Source organism: Takifugu flavidus, chromosome 16 (assembly GCF_003711565.1).
Source record: "Takifugu flavidus isolate HTHZ2018 chromosome 16, ASM371156v2, whole genome shotgun sequence".
Lineage (NCBI taxonomy): Eukaryota > Metazoa > Chordata > Actinopteri > Tetraodontiformes > Tetraodontidae > Takifugu > Takifugu flavidus.
Genome location: NC_079535.1, coordinates 10,739,454 through 10,764,937, shown reverse-complemented (window position 1 = coordinate 10,764,937; position 25,484 = coordinate 10,739,454). Strand labels below are relative to the sequence as shown.

The 25,484-nt window shown below is 45.4% G+C and overlaps 1 protein-coding gene and 1 long non-coding RNA gene across 2 annotated transcripts; both read right to left on the bottom strand.

The window, feature by feature from the left end:
* Window positions 1–942: 942 nt before the first annotated feature.
* LOC130540355 (uncharacterized) lies at window positions 943–13,389 on the bottom strand. Its single transcript, XR_008954420.1, has 2 exons — window positions 13,241–13,389; window positions 943–1,797 (listed from the first exon to the last, which is right to left on the bottom strand). It is a non-coding gene; the product is annotated as an uncharacterized LOC130540355 (long non-coding RNA).
* Window positions 13,390–14,803: 1,414 nt separating this feature from the next.
* On the bottom strand, window positions 14,804–17,314 carry foxa2 (forkhead box A2). The gene is made up of 2 exons (XM_057011575.1): window positions 16,916–17,314; window positions 14,804–16,354 (listed from the first exon to the last, which is right to left on the bottom strand). The coding sequence occupies exons 1-2, from the start codon at window positions 16,982–16,984 to the stop codon at window positions 15,179–15,181; spliced, it is 1,245 nt and encodes a 414-aa protein (XP_056867555.1). The 5' UTR covers window positions 16,985–17,314; the 3' UTR covers window positions 14,804–15,178.
* Between the last annotated feature and the right edge of the window lie 8,170 nt (window positions 17,315–25,484).

The following is a 25,484-nucleotide window of genomic DNA, read 5'->3' as shown; positions in this document are numbered from 1 at the left end:
ACAGTAAGACCCCCCTAAAAGTGAGGATTTGTAACTCCTCTGATCAGACTCTGCTCACGGCCAGAGGAGGCTAAATCCCTGCAGAGAGCCAGCAACAGGGCAGTGGGCGTGATGACCATTTAAACCCTGTCTCACGGGCTGTGAAACAATGGTCAGCTTAAATTTAGCCCCACTGAGCGTTGTTTTAAATGTTAGACTGTACAAAGACTTTTTTAAACGGGTCCATATTTTTGAGTAGCTTCTGTGTTGTGGTTAACATTCTGGCTCCGTTCTTCATGCAAACATATTTAAAGGGCTTTTAAATTAACTTACTTTAAATCTTTGAGTGTATAAAAGTCTGCACAAAAGTCTGACAGGATCAATATTTTACTGAGGAAAAAAAGAACAAGAACCCTTAATTTAATCTCTCCAACAATATGCTTCTTTATTTCTTTTACAGCTTAATTTCCTGTCCTGTTGATTTCAATTGTTTGCCTTTAAACATCTTTTATCATCCTCTCCTTGCCAATAACTGCTTTACAGGCACAGTTAATTGCTCACTGAAATCCAACCAGGATAAGAAGCAGTAAAAAAAATATTTGAGACATTTAAAAAAAGACATTTTTTTACCCGGGCCGAGCAGACATTTTTGGAAAGAAATCGCACCTTTTGTGAATTTTTCATCCCTGTCATTCTTCAATTCTTCTCCACAGACAGCCTGTAAGCGTTGGGCTTTTGTTCCCTTTATCGCACACTTTTCATTTGTCTCCCGGCCGGAAAGCCGTGTTAAGATAACGCCATCCTATCATCTGATTAGTCTTATCAAAAATGAGCGACACCGTGGCCTCAGTTGGCGCGGATGAAGAAGGTTAAGTGCTCCAGACACGTCTTCTTACAGTGAGTGGGAAAACAAAAAAAATCACAGTAAATTTAAACCAGCAGCATTTATCACACACACACAAATGCATTTTATTCAAGATTTATTTGTCACAAGCTAGGTCAACACACAACTCACGGGGGCCGATACTCCTGCCTTGTTTAATTTCTTGCGGCCTCCTCCCGGCATTTCAAGTGCAAGAGTGTGCAACCATTATATAACATTTGACACCAGGGTCATTGGAATTGCCCCACTTGAACTAAAAGACATTCAGTTTGGGTTGGAAAGTGAAAACCAGGACACCGTTCATTTGTTTGCTCTCCCACTAGTCGTGACTACAGCAAATGCCATCACCTCAAAGAAGCGGTCGGCCGTCCTCACTTTTATTTGTTTGTTTCTTTGGAGGGTGTCACAAGTTGTGGAGCGGACATTGGACTTGTGTCGGTGCCGGGGGGGGTGGGAGAAGTGACTCTCTGGAGGGGAGGCTAGCAGAAAAATGTCAGCCAGCGCCGGGGAGAGGGGAGGGTGGAGGTGATAGTGATGGTGCCGGGTGGGGCGGGGATTCATTTAGCCAAGCATAGCTGCTCTTGTTTGTGGTTGTCCCTGACAGCGTCGGCAACGCTGCTCCAAAGCACCTGTGTTTGCTCACTAGCTTTCCCCCAATCTGCTCAAAAAAAAAAAAAAAAAGAGAAATGCTGTGAGCATGTCACATGTTGGCTAGATAGCCTGGGCACCATGGGAATACAAAAGCCGGGGCTTTTAGAACAGTTAATCATTGATGGAGGCCTCTCTTTTGTTCCCATTCAGCTTTGCACTGACAGAGGCTTTGATATTACATATGGCAGAGCAGGTCAGAGGCAGATATAGCCAAAGTACGTCGACAGCAAAGTGCTTTTAGGTCACTTGATGCAGGGTGACGAGAGAATTGCAGCAATGGTCGTCTGTGAATCAGTAGAACACAAGGGTTAGTTTTATATAAAAGCAAATGTCAATGTCATTGCTACAGATTACACACATCAATTAATATAAGTGCTTGAAGTATGTTCAAATTTCTACAATAATAATTGCAAAAAACAAATAAGCACAGGAGACAAGTATTTCAAGGGACAACACCACGGTTAATTAATGTACCCTAATCTTGGTTTGCCTTCCATCTTGACCTGCCAACACAAAGTCCAGAGCTTTTTAATGCCTGTCAAAGTTAGCTTTCAACTTTTGAAAAGGGGGATATTAGCGTTACCGCATTCTTAAATAGCCCTAAAAGGGTCAGAGGCAAACTCTTATCTCCCATTTACCTCAATGGTTCTTTATTGAAAGTTAGCTGTGACCTCACCTTAACGTCTCCCTGTGCTAATAATACTGTAGGAGAGAGGATAGTGGGATCACAAACATTTACGGCCGAAAACGCAGCATGAGAGGCAGGCAAAGTGGCCACTCTATCCAGGATGCTCGGTGTGTTGCAGGTCAATGATTAACACCACACTTTTAGTCATATCTGCTCTCTCTCCCAGAGTCAAAAGATAAATGGAGGTTGTGTTTCCGAGGATGAAGTAAGGCTCCAACTTAGGTGCTTTAGCAAACATACCAGCCGGCATGTAGGTTTCATTTCAGACTCTGGTGGCCTGTTCTCATGTCTTAGTTTCACTCAGACAATATGCTCTTAGAGCTAGCTAACAATGGTGACATGAGTCAGGTCTGTTTGTGTCATTTCATGAACTCTATGAAATCTAAACCGGTTTCTCGCGTTTGTTTTATAAACCACCTTATCGTTTCACGACTACCATGACTGCATGACTAATAAAAAGCTTTCCCAATGATGCAAAATTCCATATCATTTTCACCATATGTGAGCAGTAAATCTCATCCCTATATACAGCCTGACGCCACCGCCGTGTGTTTATTTGCTAACCCTGGTCACAGACGATAACGGCCATTGGCGTCCCCAAACTATAGCGTGCAATCTCTCTTCGTGACGACACGCCCATGTTTCCATGAGCACGTTTGCACTGTGGAGCCTACAATAAGGGGAATATAAAGAACAAAACATAGGTGCTAATAAATCCTCAGCCTGGGCCACAGGGAAATAAATTAGCCCAAGCAGAGTCAAAGGATGGGCTTAACAAGTGTATGCTTCAAACAAAAGTTCCTGTTTCAGGAGGGAAGGTGCACGGCTGATGGATGGCTTGGCAAACATAGTTGACATACCTGGCCAATGCCATGGGCCGGTCACAACCCAGGACTGAGAGGGACATTGTGTTAGTGTTTGTGTGTGTGTCTGAGTGTGTGTGCACTCCCTCTGAGGCTTCCTCTCCCTCCTCTCTTCCACTTGGGCCGTGGGGATCGCTTCAGTCAGCAGAGCCCTATTTGACAGACTCGGCCTCCATATAAAATCCCATCCTCCTATTTATTTGATGTGCAGTTCTACTAGGATGCCTTCGATCCATCCTCAGGGAGCCCGCATCTCAAAACACTCAAATAGTCTGGGTGTGGCGATAAGCACCAGGCTGGAATTATACTCCCAAATTCCCAAATCCTTATGGGGCCTGAGAATTCCTGAGAATTTTAAAGCACGGAAGAAAGGTGCCAGATGTAGATTGGCGAATTATCGCGTTTTTTTAATTCATATCTTTTAAATTTTAAATATAAATGAGAGATTATAAAGGAAGTGCAGAGATTTTTAGGGCAAACAGCTTTTCCGGGATGGTCCGGGAGAGCAGGTTGGAGCGTGGGAGACGGGTCAGTGCAGTCTGGTGGAGGAGAGGTGGACCTTTACGGGGGAACACCCAGGAATGTTTAGTTAAGTCGCCGGTCGCATTCAAGCGTGTGTGTCAGAGGTGTTTACAGGGTGTTGACACTCACACACTGGGGTAATGAGAACGGCACAGTCCCGTCTGGCTGTGCTGCCCCCTGACCACGCTCACCACAGCTGAATATCAAATGTACCCGTCAAAAAAAGACACTCACATTATATTTTCATTAAATGTAGTAAAACAACTAAATACAAATGTATGGTGTTTTTATGGTGTGCAATAATTGCAATTGTTTAAATTACTACAATAAATGATTGATTCTTTATTTCTATTATATTAGAAATTCAAGATAAATACAATACAATATTTAATATTGCTTGTTTAACTTGTTTCTTTAAAAAAGGATGAGTAAATGTGGAGCTTTTTTAAAATTATTAATATTACCTAATAATTAAATACAAACAATAATGTTAAATAATTTAAATATTCATAATTATTTGTACATGCAGAATAAAATATCATTTCAATAGTAATTCACCCCATGCTGAAAGTCACGTGTAATAATCAAATTCATCTACTTTAAAATGAATATTTTTCTTATTGAAAAATGTCACCAGTGTTCCAACCTTCAATAAAAGAAGATGATGTGTGTTTTAATTTCCCTTTAGGTGATGGCTCGGCAATAAAACAGAATTCTCCCGTCATATATCTGCTCATTACAGAAAAGGGCAAACACTCCATATTTATCCATAAATGTTTAACGTTTCAAAATTGCAGGACCATGAATCACATTTTCAAATTATTGCGAAACAGTTTGTTCTGTTGATGTGTGTGCTGAATAAACAGGATTTATAATCACAAATAAAATATTATTTGTTTCTGCTTTTTATAAGAATAAATAAAAAAAGATAAAGCTCTGCAAAATTTGTTAACTGTCAACAGTTAAAACTGCATTTTTTAAATGAGTAGTTCACCTCTTCTAATATAATTATCACACAATTGATCGGCGTAAAAGGTCATTTAAATATAACAATGAAGATATTATATTTCATTCCCTCATTGCCCTCTAATTTTTTCTACTGCCACAGATTAAACAAGTATACAACTACAAGTCTGTCTTTATGTCCGTCAGTCTGTCTGTGCGACCACCCACTGAGAGCTACAGGGGCATGACAGCTCTAACTACCCCCTGCCACCTTCAGTAACCCTCTGCGAGGTAAATATCCGACTGCCACACGTCCATTTGCTTCTGGCCACGTCCCATTTAGCTGAACTGCCCTGCTAAAACACGAGAGGAATCACTCAGGATGCCATTGTTGTAGGTAATTGGTGGAGTGTCGTAAGTTTTCCTACATGACTCACGCGGCGGCCCACCTCTCCACCCACGGCCGCTGCGAGATTGTAGGTCACGGTGAACTTAGCGAAATGACGTCCTCTCAAACTCATAAATTACACGGACGCGGACAGCCTTAAGCAGCGTTGAAATGGCCCGAACAGAGCTTTATTTCACCGCTGGTGAAGCGTGAAGCTGAGAGCACCACCCCGTGAGGAGCTCGGCTCTCCCAGGCACAAATAAGGCTGCTATTTATCACACCATACCTGAGGTCTGACATGCTGGAAAAGCCGTGTAGGTGCCCCAGAGGTGGGCCTGAGAAGCAAGCGCTGACCGTTTCCCTTCCTTGTCGCGGTGTTGCTTCCAAAACAGGCTTGAGCTTCTTTTTGTTTTATTATTTTGCAGATACGAGTCCTATTTTTCCAAACAAAAAGGTGATCCTTCCTGGGACCTGTCTCAGCACAGCTACCAGCACTTTGAAATGTGATCTGATAGATTAAGAGCTTAACCATCAGAATAAACCATTGTGGAATCACCACGGCTTGTGTTTTCACTGCGCTTTGCAACCGAAAAGTCCGTTTTCATTGAGCATATCTGACTTTAAAGCAAAGTACTTGTCCCCTCACCAGCTTTACAAAAAAAACCTACGTAACGTCTCTGTGTGTGTGTGTGTGTGTGTGTGTGTGTGTGAACTGTTCTAAAAACATGACAGTGAGAAAACAGCCAGTGTTTCCATCTTCTCAGAGGTCTTCCTCAAGCACATCATATTGTGTTGAAATCATCCTCAGTCTGACCACCCAGGGGGTCCCTGACACCACAACCTTTACAAAGGGGGATGGGCATGCGAGCGTGCATGCATGTGGGTCTGTGTGTGTGTGTGGGTGTGCATGTGTATTTGTGTTTAGTCAAACGTCTGCTCACATGCATTAATATCCTCCTTCATCTTTTGTGTATTGTCCCGACATCCCACTCGTCCTCCTTTATTTATCTGTTTGTTTGTTTGTTTGTTTCGGATACGTTTACTATTGTTATTTTATTCCCAGCAGACCGCAGCCAGGGAGGGAGGGGGTGAGGGGTTCTACTTTTATTTCCTGCCATGCAGACAACGCTACATGTGTTGAGTGGGAATACACATTCGGCAGGAGGACTGGTCAATGTAAATGCAAACACAAACCAACAAACCAAAACAAAAGAGCACAATATGGATCCTTCTGAGGACCAGAGCCACTACACTTTCTCTGTTTGCCCTCTCTTCTGCTTGGAGTTGCCATTAGGTCATATAATGACCGCATCTCGTTTCTCTCTCAAGGGCCCTCAGAGGCTTTCCACCTTTGGCTGTAAAAGTGCATCTAGAAACCAAGGTCGTTGCTCAGCGGACTCCAGAATTCTGATTCAAATCTGTCAGGGGAAAAAGACACACTCGTGAAAACCGAGTTGGATCCCGTTGATATCGTGTTCTATTTGACTTGTGCTGCCTCCTCAAAGAACAGAGGAGGGTTCAGCCGTCACCCTCCCCACACACACACACACACACACATGTCGCCCGCCTCCCTTTTATAGCAAAGTGTGAGCGATTCAATCCCTAAACGGGTACACATGCTAAGGTGAACACAGATTTACCAGTGATAACCCGTTCAATTAGACGATGTTGGATGGCAGGCAAAACGTGGACAGACAAATGACCATACAGTACGGTTTACAATGGGAATTAAAAGTATAGGGCAGCTGGGCTCTTATCTGGCCAGAGAAGAAGAAACCAGGCAACAAAGGGAGGCCTTAGACTAAGAGGCTTGATGCATGGGAAAGCCATGGGCCAGCCATTGTGGCTGCCCTTCTGCTGAGCAAATAGTCCAAACTGTTCATTCCCCATCTCCCATTCTCTCGCCGGTACATTGTTTGTGTCCTTGCATTTCATTCTGACTGGGGAAGATTGCTCTCAGGGCCAGTGAGCAAACAGTCCAGAAAAGAGCCAGCTATCTCCTGCCGTTCCCAGGAGAACTAGCATTTTTATTTCAGCTCCAAGCTGTCAAAGGATTGGAGAGTTTATGTCAGGATCCTGAATTAATTGCTTTAAGCCTTGGGGCCGACGCCGGCGTTTTTATCACCAAATGTTCAGTAAAATGTTTCCTAGCAAATTATGCAGCCACCCCCACACCCACCCATCCACTCCAGCCATCGCCTCTCCGCAGTCTCCAAACATTTGGTAGTTGATACATACAGGGTGAGTTTTTGCAACACAAGTGATGTGCTTGGTTGTTGTGACAGCACAATGGTGTGAGCGGTGATGGGCTGCAGCACGGCTGTCGAGGATTTGGTGGAACGAAGGCAAACAGCGGACTTTTACACACGTGCTGTTTGGGTTCCCTTGCTCCATAACGTAGGTGCTCGAGCCAAGCTTGGCAAAAAAAAAAAAAAAAATTGGTACGCTTACAGATGTCTCAATAAACCATAGCTGTTCAGACATTTGGTGGCCAGAGCTTTAAATGCTAAAAAGTGTGAGCTGAAATGCCAAAGTGACTTTAGAGCCGTCTGTCAGCCCTTATAGCCACCACATACATATACTCAAAGAAACACATTTAAATATAAGTGAGACCAGCTTATCATCAAAGTGCACCATAATAAATTAATATCAAAATATTTAAAGTTATTAAGAAAAATGTTTGGCTAATCTATGAATATGTTGTTAATATCCCATTGAATCTGTGTTATTGTAGATTAATAAAATGTGTTGTTACCCCAGTTTATTAGCACCCCCTTATTTGTTTTCAGCTCTGACCTAAACGGGCCAAAAACAACAGAGGAACGGGCGCCGCGACGGATCCAGACTTCCGAGCGGCCCATCAATAACTGAACCTGGAGCCGCCATCTGGACTTGGCTTTTCTTCACGCAAATAGTGGACCATTGTATTTGCATCTAAAAGACATTAGCAATATTTCACCGGGCCACATGACACTGTCGAATTTGTGCAAACAAGCCCTTTAACAAACTCCCCGTCACTCAGGCGGCCCCGACCACAACAAATCAAGGCAATAGTCCTCTGGTCCAAATAACACTCTGTAGTTGTCCCCCCAAAAAAATGGATCCCATCTCCTGTAACCGTTTTGCATTTGAAAGGAGGTCCAGCTGATATTTGCATCCTTAACAACTCTCTCTGACAAACTGACACTCTGACCTCTGTTCTCTGGTTAGAACAAGTCTGAACCACAGCTAGTTCAACTGTAACAAAACCACTCACAGGTGAATCATGCTAACCCTTTTTTTATCTTCAAATAAAGACCACTTTTCTATCAACCTCTTGAAGATAAGGGTAGCCCGGCACCGCCCAATAAATCTGCCCGTTGACTCCTTAATCTGGAAGGATATTAAGTGACAATCGCTGTGATGTTTCTGTCAGCGTCAAGCAGGCGAGGGTTAAATAGTGTGTATCAGGGGACTACTCTGTAGCGGCGGAAACATACAGGCCTCATCCTTCACTATAATCTGCTCAACAGCCCAGAAGACACCTCCCAGCTTTCCTCAATCCTCCAACCAAGCATCCGCCTCACCATTATAAATAACACATCCATTTATATGAGATTAAATTGAGGATTAATTTGATTCGAGTCAGGGTATGGGAATTCATTAACGGGCTGACAGGCACGTTACACATGAAGGGAATTTAATTTGAATCCCTCGAGGGAAGCGCTGAGGCACCAGTGTGGCGTAGAAACGATAGTCTTAAAGACAAGGCGGTATATTGTTCCACACTTTGCACTGACTTACACTTGTAAAGTGGCACTTTATTGCTGTTGATGTGTTGTTATTAAATTATGTGCATCGATGCCGTGACAGCATCCTGGAACTGACAGCCCCTGTTGGAAGTTAAGGGGAAAAGGACCCTCAGATTTGGCCTCTCCTGTTCATACGGCTCAGTTCTCCTCGGGCACATGGCCGTAAATGGTTTTTCACATAGATTTGGATCCCACTCGTACGGTATTAAAATGAGAACATTATTTGAATGTCAGTGATTCTCATGAATGTTGAAATGGCACTCTGCCGCTGTCTTTCCCGACACGGTGCGCAGCGTAAAGTAAAGGCATTAAATTCAACTCGGACTCAGATTACAGAATTCACCTCTGCGGAACACCATCTTGGCATTCTCTAAATTAGACAAGTCCCAATGTAAGAGCCTATCTCAGTGAACATGTCTGCGGAGGAGAACATATGCAGGACAAAATATTCCATAGTTTGTTATTCCGAGGACGGCACCGGGGGCACACGGGCTTGTTTGCCTTTGCTGGGAGAGGAGATTGGATTGGGGGTTTAAATGAATCACTGGCACACCACGTTTATAGGTTTCATTAACTTTTAATGAGTTGGATGTCCTTCGCTGTGATTGGCTGGCAACGCTCTGCCTTCACTTCCTGGAACTGGAGCTTAGAGGAAAATGAGGAGATATCCAGCATGTTGGCTTCCATGTTATGGCCATGTGCTGTTCTGATGTCACTGGGTGGATGCAGGTTAAAGACAGGGGCCAAAATGTGGCACCGTCATCAGGCAGAGAGCCCAGATAGTCATTGGTCGCTGGCAAATCTAAAACCTGACCATATCACATCTCCTGGGGAATAGAGGGAGCTTGGTAGATCTATATCAGGCATCAACGTGCCACAGCTGAGCGGCAAATCATTTTACGGTTGCTTTGGCAGCAAGGTTTGATCTCTAAGAAAATCCCGAGACCTGCTGTGGAAAGCCTGCGGAATTACGGCAGAGGAACTCGTGGCATGACAGCGCACGCACGCCAAAATGTCTCTGTCAGTCAACTCCAGCAGGGCCTGAAATTTTACATTTTCAACATCTAAAAATCATCATCCCTTATTCTGCCTGCTTGATCTCACTCCTCTTATCTCCCACTGCTTCCAGCTTCACCTCAGCTATCCCCGAAGGAAACCGCCACCATCCCGTTATCACTGTCCTTTGGTACTTCCCGTCATTCCTGGTTTTTTTCGATTGGTTCCATAAAGGCAACGGCTCATTTTCATGGCAGCAGCGCGCTGACCGTCCATCCACCTCTAGAGATGAAAAGCGGGGCAGGGAGAGGCGCCACATCCTGGCCTGAATAGCTCGCCTTTAGGTCAGTGCACGTCCCACCAGCTGCTGCCTCACCTACTCAATGGGCATTGTTGGTGGACCTCTCTCTCTCTGTCTCTTTCTCTCTCTCTGTCTTTCAGGACATGAAGAAGTACCGCTCAGGAATGTCACATATCCGTGTTAAAGAAATGCGGACACATCACAGTCAACGGCCGCATTCTCACCATCGGGTCCATCCTGTCCATCCCCACGCACACACACACACACACACAACTCTTCCTTCCATCATAACACACCTATAATTGACCTTTGCAGAGCCACATCTGTATGACATACTGACCGGTTTTTATGACAATTTATAAGAGATAAAAACTGAACAATCATCGTCCATGATATTGTCTCTCAGGGGTATCATACCTAGAAGCAGTTTAAGGTCCAAGCAGGAAAGAACAAACACTAAAGGTTAGGCAGTAATAATTGAATATTGTACTTTATTCGTGCAGACTGCGAGATATTTCTGATGCTTATGAGTCTAAAATCTGTCTCAAGGTTGTTGGGAGTAAAATCTCTTTGTTGCATGAAAATAAGTATTTAGACGTTCGTGTAGAGGTGAAAATTAAAACAATCTACAATATTATTAACAGGCCTCCAACAAAGATGAGTTGGGTTATTTGTTTTGGGTTTTTTTTTATTTCAGCACGCTGCAGCAAAATAAAGCAAAGTTGCAACTTTAGCTTATTGTATATATTTTAAAACTACATTTTAAGTGACATTGCACATCCATCACACATCATTTTCATTATTTGAAGTACACTTTTGAATTTTGGTTTTTTTCAGTTAGAACAATTTTTTTAACTCAATGTAAAATTTTATTTTTAAAGCTCTGCTTCAAAGGTGATTTTCTTTATTTTATATTCTTGCTTACCATGCTCGTCTAACTCCTGCTAAAATATATAATTTGTAAGAGGGATAGTTAAACACATGCAGGAGTTTTTAATTAAATTCAGCGGGACGTTTTCAGTTCTTGATTTATTTATTTGTAGCATCAGGATTAAATACAGAGACACTCAACTACCGTCTATTGTCTCTGCGCTTTCAGATAAAAAATAGATGCTGTCTCCTATTAAAAACACATCCATCAGGCTGCAGGGATGGACGGACCCGGGATGGCGGCGCACCGCCCCAGGACGGGCCGCCCGCTGCGAAACCATGGGTGGGTTTGAGTTGTGACTTTGTTGTCCCTTTAATATACTGAGGGCCCGCAGTTTGCCTTGCTAAGATATAGGATTAGGAGTATTTCGAGTGAAAGAGGAGTTTAGTCGGACCAGTGTGGACGAGCCCTCCCCTGCAAAAAGGCTGAGACAGAATTACAGCCTGTTGGACTGGTGTCCCGCCGTCACCACGGAGACAGATCTACTTGGGTGTTCCAGTCCGCGGGCTGCAGCCTGGTATAGGTGCGTCGGACTCTGAAATGACTGCAGCCCATTAATAGGCAGATATTCCCTTCGATGAGTGAAGCCGAGCATTAGAATAAGCATAAACCGATTCTATAACGCACCGATCGTTAAATCACTACTAGCATCATTTTAGATATCACATTTTCTTCTAGTTAAATCTGTATTTTCTTGCTTTGCTGTATAAAACAGCACGAATGGTACTTCTTACCCTGCGCAGTCGACGCCCATGGGTGGATGCTCGATATGGCTTATGAGATACAGACTCGTTCAATTAGAATAGAGGCCCAAACTCGTCTGGGTATTAAAATGCGTTGCTGCAGGGGAAATGTCTCACTTCGGAATCCTGGTTCAGTCAGAATTAAATGTCAGAAAAATAAATCCTAAACGGCTCTGGTGGTCTTAATAAATACGGTGCAATTTGTCATGATTTTTTTTTTTTTTTAGGAGATTGAATAATAGCATTTTTATTTCCTTTTCTCTGGTGGCTGCATGTGTGTAAAATAAGTAAGCAAAATCAAAACCATTTTCTTTTTCAATTGTAAATGTCAGCGCGACAAGTGCAAACCAGGTTAACGGGCTTTTAAAAGCAGATCAACAGGCAGGAGCCATCATCTGTAGTTGCTATAACAACAGATGTACCGCAGCTGGTTGAGGAGCTGCTGATGTGCCCCCTTCCCCCCTGCAAACCTGAACAAAGTTAGGGATGAGGAAGACGCTGTGCTGTGGCCCTTGAGCTCGTTTTACCGCCGGTACAGATTGAGGTTGGTTACCTCTGAACCGGCAAAGCCCCAAAAGGGCATCGGCATCTCAGCGTGTGCTGGGGGGGGGCGAATCTACCCTGAGGGGACCGGGGGTCTGTTCCAAACGGTGTAGGCCCAGTTAGTATCTATTATTATTATTATTATTATTATTATTATTATTATTATTATTATTATTATTATTATCATCACTAATCATATTATTAATATTATTATCACTAATCATATTATTATTATTATTGATCATAATTTTATTATTATTGCTGTTGTTGTTACTATTATTATTGATGTTTGATGCATTGCTGCAATTAATAATGATATTTATATTGTGCCTTTTTTCTTCTACAGAGATAAAATTATAATTGAGGTCAGCAGAATAAGGACAATTCTTAAATGCTTAAACTTAACCCTGTAAAAAACTCTATATTTTTATTGTTATAGCTTGAACGCAGTGCCGGTGCTGCAGCAAAGCTCGTTTCCATGTCCTCAGAGAAAGTATAAGAATATTAACCAGGCGTCCGCTGCAATAATGTGTCTAATTCAACAAGTCGTTGCATAATTTGCAAATGAATTTCTCTTAAACATGCGCGTCGCCCTCTTTCTACCGTTGTTTTGCAGGAATACTTTGTCACGTCCATTTGTTTAGTTTAAATCCATCGAAAACGCATTGAATATTTTGAAGATCCAACATTTATAGTGTCAGTTTGCTGGATCTGAACGCCTATTTGTCTCCTCTCCAAAGCGTCGACATGAATACCCGGGCTCCTAGTGCGGTGCCTTTTTTTCTGTGCGCATCCATCACGCTGAAACTTCTCGGTCTCTGTCAGACAACCTGCAGATCCCCTCAGCTTTGCACCACCCTGTCGTGAAATCCAATACGTCTCCTCTCATGAATTTAGGATATCGGCCTCTCCCGCCGCCGAAGCCCCCCTCCTCTCTCTTCCTCATGCCCGATGCATCCAAACCAGCTCTCCTTTCACGATAAAGAATAAAGTGTAGAAATGAAAGAGGTTCATACCTGCGCAGGAACAGCCACTTCCGGCTGCTGCAGCCGCGCCGGAGCCCAGTGTAGAAGCTCGCCTTCTGCCTTCTGCACAGGGCTCCAGACATCACGGCATTTATTTGAGCTCAAACTCTGCCACTGTTGACTTTAGCACAAAGCAAAGATTTCACTGCCCCGCTAGTTAAAAAAAAATGATTATTTTACAGAGATATCGATCAGCGCGCAATAAAAAAAATCAGCTTAGCATTATATGTCTAAAATGAATAGAACGAAATTTAATGTCTGTGTAAATTTACAGAGCTGCTGCGTCCTATTCAAAGTTTACACTTGTGCAATTTGGATGGTGTGTGTACTCTCCCTATATGTGGGCATAGCCTCCACTCCATTGTTTACTGGCTTTGTTTATTCGCAGATCACGCTGTTTAAAGTGCGATCTGTAAAGAGAGTCTGGAGAATAAATGCGCACTTTAGGCCCCTACGTGTTCAGAAGGCGAAGGAGTGTCATTTGGGTAGAAGGGAGCAGAATTGTCCCCCCGAAAAGCCTGCCTGGCCTTGGATTTGTGCTGAGCGGAGGATCGGAGGCTGGAGGAGGCCGAAGGGGAGGAGGACCCCCTCATTTGGACCGTCTCGAGTCTATCTTATCTAACGAGCGGGGTGGACCCGACTTTGAAAGTAGGGGAAAGACAATGGGCCCCCAGATTGAGGAGAGAAAAGTTAGAGCATCACATTGAGGTACCTCTGTTCCCAAATCAGCCTCTTTTCCAGCAACTATTCTCCTGCGCCACGGGAGGCTGTTTTTATGGGACAATAACACTTAATCTTATATTCACTCATCTAAACTTTGCTCTGTGTGTGTGTGTGTGTGTGTGTGTGTGTGTGTGTGTGTGTGTGTGTGTGTGTGTGTGTGTGTGTGTGTGTGTGTGTGTGTGTGTGTGGACGTGGTTGGAATCATATGTGTGTCATTGTGTGGGAATTTCACCGTCACACATCTCAGGTCTCTTTAGGGAACTTTTGCATGATTTTAGCATGTTGTGACGTGTTTCTCCACTATTTAATTCGTCGTGCCGTTTTCTCAAGTTTCCAAAAATTATAATGTTCTCCATCATTAATAATCAAATTTGGTTTTGGGATTATTAAGCGCGTGTTTGTTTTGTTTGCATTTTCCAGACGACAAATTGAGCTTATTGTGCCCAATATTGTGCAGCAAAGCCATTAATCCCGGCGGAAGACAGGGGCCTCATGATAGGAGCAAGTGGAGCGGAAGAATTCTTCTTTTTTTAGATAAAAGAAATTATCACCAACCATTTGTGACAAAATACATTATGAAATAAAAAATATAGAAAATGAGCCGATTTTTTCATTAATACGTTAAGTGCACATATATATAATAAGTGTAATATACTTTTACTATTAAATGTAATTTTTTAATTATAGTATTAAAGTATAAATAGTAGTATAGTATAAATAATTACTAAACTCTGACAATCATCCATGAATGTAATTAAGCCCAAATGGCTGAATAATAATAATAATAATAATAATAATAATAATAATAATAATAATAATAACACGCCGCAATTTCAGAAAACAAAACCAGTAACACTTTAATATAGATTCTGTTCTTGTCACTACAAGAATACACATATACAAGCCATAAATAGGAATTACACAAATGATTGAAGAAGTCCTCTCAAATCCATTCAGCAATCCAGATATTTTACAAACAGGTTGTGGGTTCTCTTTCCCTGAAGTGGGAAAAGATCTGGTCACATTATCGTTACGTTGAGTTATTATGATCATCTTCTCTCAAAATAATTAAGCTACGAACAAACTCGACAACTAAAACGGTGAGAAACGTCAAAATATCTGAAATACATATTGTACACAAACTCTATATTCTTTTTTACAAATGTACAAACTGGCGGGGGTTAAAGTCCACATCGGTGGAAGAGTTTATGAGGAGTTCATGATCGGCCTGGAATAGACACCTTGGTAATAAGCTGCGTCCGGTATGGACGCGGAATCCAGACCGTGCTTCCCCGCCATGGCGCCCATGGACAGAGCCCCGGCCATGGGGGAGCCATAGCCCGAGTAATGCATCACCTGCTCGTACGTTTTTAGGTCCATTTTGTGGTGGTGCTGCTGCTCTGAGGACATGAGGTTGTTTATGGAGAACGGGTGGTTAAAGGAGTAGTGGTGCTCCGGCTTCAGGTGCGCTTCGTGCGCAAGGACCGAGTGGTGCGGGGGCATGAGGTGCTGCCCCTGCGACACCGGGGACGCGGCGGCGTGCTCCGGACTCAGGGCCTGGCTCGTCTTCATGTCCGACAGGGACCTCTTGTGCTCGCTGGAGGAGGAGTTGGAGTGGGGGGACTCGTTACCGTTGCAGCTCTCCGAGCTGCTGTTGGAGGAGCCGCCGTCTCCGGATTTCCGACCCCCGTCCTTCATGGTTTTCTTGTCGCACTTGAAGCGCTTCTGCCTCCTCAGGTAGCAGCCGTTCTCAAACATGTTTCCGGAGTCCGGGTGGAGAGTCCAAAAGGAGCCTTTCCCCGGCTTATCCGGGGAGCGGGGCACCTTGACGAAACAGTCATTGAACGACAGAGAATGGCGGATGGAATTCTGCCAGCGCTGCTGGTTCTGCCGGTAAAAAGGGAACAGGTCCATTATCCACTGGTAGATCTCGGCAAGTGTCAGCATTTTGCTGGGGGACTGCTGGATGGCCATGGTGATGAGAGAAATATAGGAATATGGCGGTTTGGCGTGCGTGTAGCTCCTGCGGTAGGTCTTTGGGTCTCTGGACCTGTTGATGTTAGACTGTCCGTAAATGGGGCTCATGGCGTTCATGTTGGTGTAGGACGTCAGGGCGTTCATGGATGCGGGCTGCGCCGTCATGGGGCTCATACTCGGGCTCAGGGCTGCGCTCATGGCCGTCATGCCTGCGCCCATCCCGTTCATGGCTCCGGTTCCCGGCGACATGCCGGTCATGGAGGGGCTCATGCCCGTGTTGACGTATGACATGTTCATGGAGTTGGCCGTCATATTGGCGGAGGTGTTCATGCCGGACATGCTCATGTAGGTGTTCATCGAGTTCATTCCCAGGCCCGTGTTCATGTTGCCAACTGAGGTGTAACACTGTCGGCGAGGGAAAGAGACAAATGATCAGAGTCGCCTGCGGTCAGTGATCAGAACACGTCAACTGCGCATCAGGGCGAGAAATCAGGGTTCGTTGTCTCACATATAGGAAAGATTTTTAAGATTTAGAAGATAGTTAAATTAAACTCCAATACCAATGCAAATAAATCACGGTAAAACCATTATAATAGATTGGGGATCGGGATGGCATCTCTTATAAAGTGGCTGAAAATAGCTAAAAACCCCAAAAATATTTAAATCAATCTCCCCCAAAACCCAGCAGCTCGGATGTTTAATGGGTCACAACAAACCACAAATCCAATTTAGTAACCATGGACACATCTAGAGCAATAAAAATGATAATCCGCGTGAAAAGTTTCCCCTCTGCATGTCAGCCACTTTGTTAGGAGAGTGCGCTGCGCGGAGATGGGGGAGGATTTGGAGGCGCCTCAAGTCAATATTTGATCACAAAGTTAATATTATCTCAGGGCTAATATTGAGTTGTAGCTATAAAATGGGATCGGCTTTAGACGGGGAAAAATATATATTTAAGGTACCCACCTCGGGCTCTGCGTAGTAGGTGCTCCAGTCGGTGTGTTCGTGTCCTTCCATTTTAACTGCTCCAAGCATTATGGAGGACTTTTACAAAGCGTCTCCCAGCAGAGGTAAACCCAAAAGTCTCCCAATAAGCGCAGGTAACTGGGGACCACTGGGTGTGTGTGCTGCGTCGGTGTGTCCCTCGGTCGGAGGCTGGCGCATGTGTGTGTCGTGGAGGCGGCGGTGAGACGCGTCTGTCAGTGAGTGCAGCTCGAATGACGCTGAGCGCTGCCTGTTAACGCTGTGATATAGCTCTGCGCCAGGCAAGCCTCCAATCCCGACTTCTACGCCTTGGGCCCTATTTGAATAATCTCCTCGCACCTAGGCGTGAGACTCCTCAAGCTCCCCCCCACCAGCATCGCCACCCTAATTGTACACCTGCGCTGCCTGAAAAGAACAATTTCTGAAGGAAAGCTTCATTATAAACTCATCTTATTGGGCCGTGAGTGACAATGAGGAACTATAAATGGGAATGTCCGGCGCTTTGCTGCGCTTTGACGCACCCTCCAACCTGCTTTTGTTTCTTTTCTTTTTTCTTTTCTTTAATTTTTTTACCCTAACGTGATAATCAGGATTCAGTTTTTGGTTGTTTTTGTTTTTTTACTTTGAAGAGTCGTAGATTTCAAACTATCTTATATTCAAAGTATTTCTGAGCAGAAAGCAGTGTAAAATTAACTATTAATGTGAGGTGGGTTAGTTAACGTATTAATAATCCTATTAAAAGACATTTTTGTTGGTTTTATCGCTGTGAATATGCGTCTCGTGGAACATATTTGCCATTTTTGATTTCCCCAACGGTGTAATAATGTCCTGAAGAAGATGGCTGATGCAAATCATTTAAAATGCGTCTCAAATCTGCTGCACATCATGGTGCATGAATCCCACGTTATGAAGACATATATTCAATTCTCAACAAGAAAAAAAAGCCATTCGAGTTTACATTTTTTCCTGTGATTTTGGCATATTTTGCTTCTTTCCTTCACCTCGCTGTTGGTCTCAATCAGCCGTTCGAAATGTTTAATTGATGCTGAATATGCGAGGCGCAGCTCTAGAGCGCCCTCTCTCGGTTACTACGAACCACCTCATTCTGCCTCAAATCCATACTTTTCGCCATGAAAAGAAGGGAAACGCGGTTTAAACACTGTCACCAGTATTTTCCACGGCGTTACACGTTCTGTGCAGCTTGAGAGATGCAAAGTGACTCCTGGAAAATAATCTAGGAGTTCCTCACGCCTCTAAAAGCGGCTGCGTCCGCATAAATGGATCCAACAGATGGATAATCAGGTCCCCACCGCGCAAGTGTCCCGGATTTGCCTTTTCCCCTTTTGTCGCCGCATGTCTCAGATTCTGCGGTTACTTGGGTCGAGGCCCGGCCTGTCGGGGTCCGGCCCGTACAGTATTTGCAGTGTTTGTGTGACACAAACAGGCAGGTGAGGGTCCGGTCCGGTGCCAGCCACGCTTCATCTGTTTGACTCCATATTTACGCAGGAGCATAACTATCAGTGCAGAGAGCTATTAGTAAAGGCGAGTAAACCTGTGGTGTTGACGAGGGACTAACAGACTCTGCTTAACTTGGAAATGAGTTCCCGAGGCTGGTGGTTCCGGGGGAATGTTGCATGTACGTTTGAGGATTTGATTGGAGATGTTCGGATCTGCACTTTTGACTGACTCCGCTTAATTCATTAAAACTAATGACAATAACGAGACAGGCAACACAGCAAATGTCCATGAATGCATCATCTCTAATATTGGTCACATTATTAATGATTGAAGCAGCTCCGCGTGGCCTTGACACATTTTGGTTTAAAAAATTCTAGAATTTCGGGAAACATGCCTTTTTATTTCTTTATTTTTTAACCATCTGCAGCTTTGACTAAAGTGTACCAGTTATCCCAAAATGACCACATTCTCCACTGTCCTCGACCTGCCTGACACTGTGTTCCTGAACCAGACACGTTGCTAATTCCCTGGTTAATTATCAACCCATTGGTTAAAGGTCACATTTTGGATTTAAAAACAAATCAAAAACAGGACTTTTTAACGGTCCCATCTCCTGTTCCTCCTCCGATGTCACGTGTGTCCATGAGCACATGGAGCTTCCGTGTTCCATGAGTCCACCGGGGCAGTTGTTCCCCAGACTGAAGGTGAAGCAGGCCGGCCTGTGTGTGACATTACTGGAGACCCGAACAGGCCTGCTGTCTGCCGAACGAGCTGTTCCGACCGTGTCGGGGCAATAATTCATTATCGAGTAGGGATTTGTTCACATGACTGAGGAGAAGAGAGGAAAAAAATATCTGTCTATCGATATACTGTATATATATATATAGAGAGAGAGAGAGAGAGAAGAGAGAGAGAGAGAGAGAGATAATTATAGGGGGAGAGAGAGGCTGTATCTTGCTAGAAAACTGAAATACTTCACTTTTGTTCTTGTCCCATCTTTATTTACATCAAAAATTGGTGAAAATATGTTAATAAATAGTCCGTTTTCCTCATCTCCACACGGAATTGCTCATAGACTTGATAGCAAGTGAAGCTACAATGAGGTTTTGACTTTTTTTAGCTGCACATTTACTTTGCTTTATGACACCTTATTACACCGATCGTGCCCACATCTGGTGTTTGCTCATGAAACAATGGTGTCCTTAACTGGTCTCTAGTTATCTCCCATTTCATTAACATCACATGGGAATTCCTGGAGTTTAAAGTGGGTTAAGCTCATTTTAGCACATTAGAGTCTTCTGTCGCTGAATGCTTCATGTTCCCTCAGAACACAGCTGCTTTCATCGCTAACCGGTTTGTTCCCAAACATTCTTTTTTGTATAAGAAGGTAGAAAACAGAGAGAAAGGCATCAAGTTTCACACGGACGAGTCAAAAGCAGTGAGTATACACAGGCTAATGTGTGGCCTGCAGCCTCTCTGACCGCGCTAGCTCTGCCGCGTTGCTAATCAATTAGCCACGCCCGATGATGCGCGCGAGATTTCACACGTGCGGGCGCCGTTCCTTTATCGGAGGTGACGAGAGCAAACGCGGCTCCATGAGACTTAAATGAGTCTGTTAAAGAAGTGAAGAGGGCGACACCTGCAAAAGTAAAGCGTCGCCGCAAAGCTGAGTTTTCTAGCTGCGGACGAAGGGGGGGGGGGGGGGGGGAAGAAGGGGTCATCCGCGCTCCGTGAGAGGAAGGAGGAACATTCCTTCAAACACCCAAGAGTTGTTGGCAGGAATGTGTTAAGTTTCAGCTCTTCAGTTCGGATTTTTAACCCCCTCTTTTACCGAATCGTACCGAATCATTCCAGAACGTCCCTCTTCGAGGGTTGAGCATGGAAATCATCGGAATAAAAAGAATAACGGGAGAGTCTTCCTCTTAGAAAGTGGCGCAGGAAAAAAAAAAAAAAAAAAAAAGAGAGAGATGTTTGCTGCCAACTTGCCTGTGGTGACAGTAAACATTCCAGAGCCGGGCTGGAGTTTGGACTCGCCATTATCTGCCACAGCTGTGACAACGCCTGTTGGCTGCAGGTTTGTGGCTGGCCGCGCTGTGTTTACCTGGAAATGAATCTGAAAAGCGGCTGGACTGGGAAGGCACACAATCCCGCTAAATAAAAACCCCGGAGCGACCAGCGCGGCGAGGTGCAGTGTGGGAGGGAGTCCAAAGTTATTGCTGTGGCCCCCGGCGGGTCGGGCCGCAAACACAGGCGTAAACGTGCTAAGGACATCCTCAAACACGCCGCGTTTGATATTGACAGGAATGCGGGCGAGGAATGCCGCCCGATAGGGTTCCGTGTTGACTGTATCCGGGGCGCCGCAGACCCAACACTTTCCCCTCTTGTCATGGTAAAGGTCCCCGTGTTGACCGCCGGCCGGCGTTCATCAGACGCGGTGACAGTTGATCCATCAGACCACAGCAGGGGAGCGATGGTGGGATCCCGAGAGATCCGGTGACGCAGAGGAATTCTTCGGCTCCTGAAACGAAGGTCATTGGAAGCCATGGCGGCGGGAACGCGCAGAGTTGAACGCACCATCCTGATCACTAATAAGTTCTGTAATGAGTCTAAACGTCAGGGATCGGCTGTGGTGAACGCTCACATGTGCAGAACACGTGTGAAAGCAGCAGTGATGCTGGCTGACCCGGTTCCAGGTGGCGGTTATTGGTGATTATGTGATCCCAGGTCTAAAGTCTCTAAATCCCTAAACTTTGAGACACCAAATGGTGAAAATGCTAAAGAAATGACGTCAAACAGACATTATTTAGCTGCAACTTAGAAAGAAGCTTAAGTGATTTTATTGAACTCATTCCAACCTTAAAAAACCCTTTGCTATGACTTATTTATTGGAATTTGTTCTATTTATGACACAAGACCACCAGAATTCTCAAATTCACACCAAAAATCACAAAATTCAAATAGATATTCAATAATATATGTAAAATACCTCGAGTTACATAAATGTACTAAATGTCCCAAAGCTTCCGGAAGCTCAGAAAACAACGTTGTTCCCTCCTAATTCATTCCTGTCAAGGATATTCCGAGGTTCTGGGAGCACAGCCGTGTTATCTCATAAATATCCATCATATCCCTGATGGCTGTCAGAGCAGCACGAGCGCGTTCTGTCTGGCTCTGAACTTTAAACCCTCGTGGTCGGGATGCGTATTAGAGCCAAAAGATTTAATATCACCAAATCAGCACATTGTTATTCATTAGTGGACCCACTGCAGAGTCAATACACATTTAATCACAGACTGGAGGCAATTAAAACAGGAGGGGGGCCGTGCTGCTATGCTAATTAAAGTGCCGCGCTCCCGAGGGAAGCTCTGCATCTAAATATCACCCCCCCCCCCCCCCCCCCCCCCCCACTCCCCCGCATTGACATTGTTCCTCTGTCATAATGGTTCCACTTTTGAAATTGGTGAGACATGTGTGACTTTGGGCCATTCGAGCGCTGTCACCTCTGACAGTCCTGTTGTCAACACACACACACACACACCACACACACACACACACACATCTCAGCTTTACATCTCAGAGAGGCTCTTGGTCCATTTCCTTTTCCCATCAGCGGCTCAGCCAACGGTTCATATCTGCCGCTGTCTTATCTGTATTCCGGGCTGAAATTCGGGAAAATTCGAGTTCAGGATCACGTCTGACCGCTGACCCGAGCCCGTCGCCCCTCGCCGGCCGGTCCCCCGCCTTCATTACCCTCGTGCTTCCACGCAGCACGCAGCCACGGCCCACGCCCGGCGGATCGGCTGCACATTTCTGGCATATTGAACCAGGCTGTGCCTCGGCACGCCACCCCTGTTTGGTATGCATGGGCGTAGAAATTAGAGCCGATAGCGGTGAGCGCGGATCTGGCTGGAGGACAGCCTGCGTCTTCTCCCTTCCTGCACAGTTGTGTCCTTCCTGTATGGACTGAGGGCCCATCCATATGCAGATGGCTAATTTGTAGTGTTTACAGAGGAGCGTGGGGGGGCAGAGGGAGGGCAGATCTCATGAAGAGGACTGAAAAGAGGCTGCTGACGTGTCACCCCAGGAGCCTGCTGCTAAAGCCTGCCCTCGCAGTGAAACAACATAAGTGTCCAATCTGTGTTTGCTTACCCGTGGACACCGATGGCGGAGTCCTGGCCTGGCCTCGTAAATTCTGCTTCCCTCCTTCTTTTTTACAGGCCCCGACAGCTAACAGGCTATTGGGAAAGGTGGGGGGGGGGGGGGTGTCCAATGACACGGCCACTCAACAGATTAGCACCTCATCAGCCTCCCGCGGCTTCGAACAAATATGGTCCCTGGCTCTTTAAAAGGTACAATAGGGCCGCCGCGGCTAAACAGCCCCCCGCCAGGAGAGCCCCCGCCCCTCCTCCAGCCACAAAACTTCCTGGTCTGCTCTTTCTGTGGGCCACAGCTGCACCAAGGGGTCCTTCCCCAGTCCTGGAGCCCACCCTGACCCCAATTGGCAAGATGTGTGTATTTCAGGTGAGCAAATATTGCCACTTGCCTGAGAGTTCAATGGCCGGCCCTTTCAAGAGGGGTGAGGGGGTTGCGTATTGCGCCCGCCCGCCCGCCTGGCTGTCTTGCAACAGGGGTTCATGTGGCCTCACACAGCAACTGATCCATAGGACGGGTCAAGGGAATTCTCCAGGCACAGCTGGAGTCAGCAAATCAAACATACCTATATGGCTCATCAGCATTCTCCCAGACTGGGACGCCATTTCCAGCTTTAATTTCCTCCACAACAAAAGAGCGCCTTGACATCCCAGGCAGGCAGACACACACTCACACACACACACACACACACACACACACACACTCACACACACACAGCTCTGACATTAGTTTCACAGCAAAAACGTCCTCCTTTACTGTGAGGTAAAGTAATATCAGTAAAGTAATACTTATTAATTCAGGCTCATTTTTGTTGAGACTTCATCAACCTCTCTTTTTAGGGCTTAAACTACGTAAAATAATGCCAGATTTTTTTTTCTCTTCAAACGTAGCAGCGTCTCCAAAAACCCTCTGAATAAGAGAGTAGAAACAGAGAGAAATGGAGATTATTATTAGAACTGGCTGGTTTTTAATCGCACCACAAACACATATGTGTATTTATTAAGGTCAGAGGTTAAATGATCGATATAGGAGAATCCCTCAGTTATAGCAGGACGGGACGGACAGGACGGACAGGACGGACAGGACGGAGGATGATGAGTCAGCTCGGAGGACCACCTTGATTTGCCCCCTGGAAGTCAAACAGGAGTGTGGGTCTTGGTGTCCTGGGAGACCTTCTCTGCCATCATCGTGAAATGGAACTGGCCCAGAAAGCAAACAAGATCTCTCTCCATCTCTCCCTCAAGCCCAGACCGAGCATGTCTGGCTGATGGGTTTTTCTGTTGTTCTCTTTGTTTGTTTGTTTGCTTGTTTGGTCTGGAACCCTCGGATACCCGGCATGGTGCGTCGAGGAACGGCAGTGGGATGGAGGCCGTGGGGGGCGCGGATGAGGTGAGGCGAGCTGGGGGGAGGGAGGGGGAGGGAGGGGGAGGACGCGCGACATGCAGACCTCCCCGCGAGGTGACGAGAGACCTGCCGAGAAGCTACCGGGCAAAGCTGCTCGACAAATACACACAGGCCCCAGGATCAGGGCAACAAAGACGGACGGCTGTCTCTGATCCCGGAGCAGAGGGTTTTATCTGACACACATGCTGCAGGGCTGCACAGACCCCGTCAGGGAACACCCCCACACCAAAGTCTTCCTGTAACGGTTGTGGATGTAGCTTCATTCAGGCTTTTCTCACAATAAGTGTCCGGTGCAGCGTGACTGGATTAACCTGCAGAGAGCGACACCTTCTGGCAGATAAGACCGTTGGTTTTTTTTAACTGGACACGTGACACATGAATGAGAACGAATCAGATCTTTTTTTCTTTCTTTTTTTTCAAATTGGCCCACATTTCATTGAACGGTTCAAAGATTATCTATAAAATAAATGATTATCCGATGTTTATTTATCCGGAAGCAGATGAAATGGGACAAAAAAATGGCAGGATGGCGCTTCACAGCTAAACAAACTGCAAAAAAAAGGACTTGGAACCGACAAATAAATATTCTGTAATGTCATCTGAGGTCTGATTCAACAAGCAAGCTCTCCCTGGCTGAAGGCCAGCAAAACTGGAGGCATTAGGAAGGTGTCTCCGGGAGCAAAAGTCCGCCTTTGTTCATGTCTCTGGGCTCCAGACTGCTGCAGCCCCCTAACTACAAATCTAGCGGTTGCACTTCACAACCGAACCGCAAGAGGGAGACGTTTCCCCGTCTGAATGTCTGCCGACGCACAACTTTACAGATGGAGGCGCGCACACGTACACACTAATACGACATTTTCATTTCTAACTACTCAGCGTGTGTTGGCTGCTGTGTTTGGTTCGGTTGCGTGTAAAAACGTAAAGGTTTTGGTTCCTAAAACAGGAATCCACATGCTGGATGAGGTCACTGAGAGGCACTGAAGCACATTATTGAGTATTGCGTCGAGAACGACAGAGATGATTCGTCAGGAGATCGTGCCAATCATTTTAGAAGCTGCCGCATCTGCATTGATGCCACTGGTGAATTACAACCGCTGGTTATTGGCACAACGATCTTATTGCATGCAAGCGCCTGGAGCTGGACACGCGTGATAGTTTGACAGCATTCCTCAACATCCGTTTCAAAGGTTCCCGCAAAGGTCCCGCCATCGCCTCCGCCACCCTCTTTAACTGTGTCATTACTGCCTTGTGGGGAGCGACTGGCTGGATGGTGCCCAGCAACAATCACAAGCAGCTGCAAGAGAATGGGATCAGACAGGGAAAAAACCACCACACACACACACACACACACACACACACACACACACACACACTCGCACGCATCAAGATGAAACCCCACACAGCATGCGTGCGCGCTGGGGCCAATAAATTGAAGGCTGCGGGGATGTTAGCAGCACCGAGAGGTCTGGGTAAATTAAAAGAAAGAAAACCTTAAATGTGCGGTCTGTTTCTGAGCCAAGTGGATGAATGTCCAGTA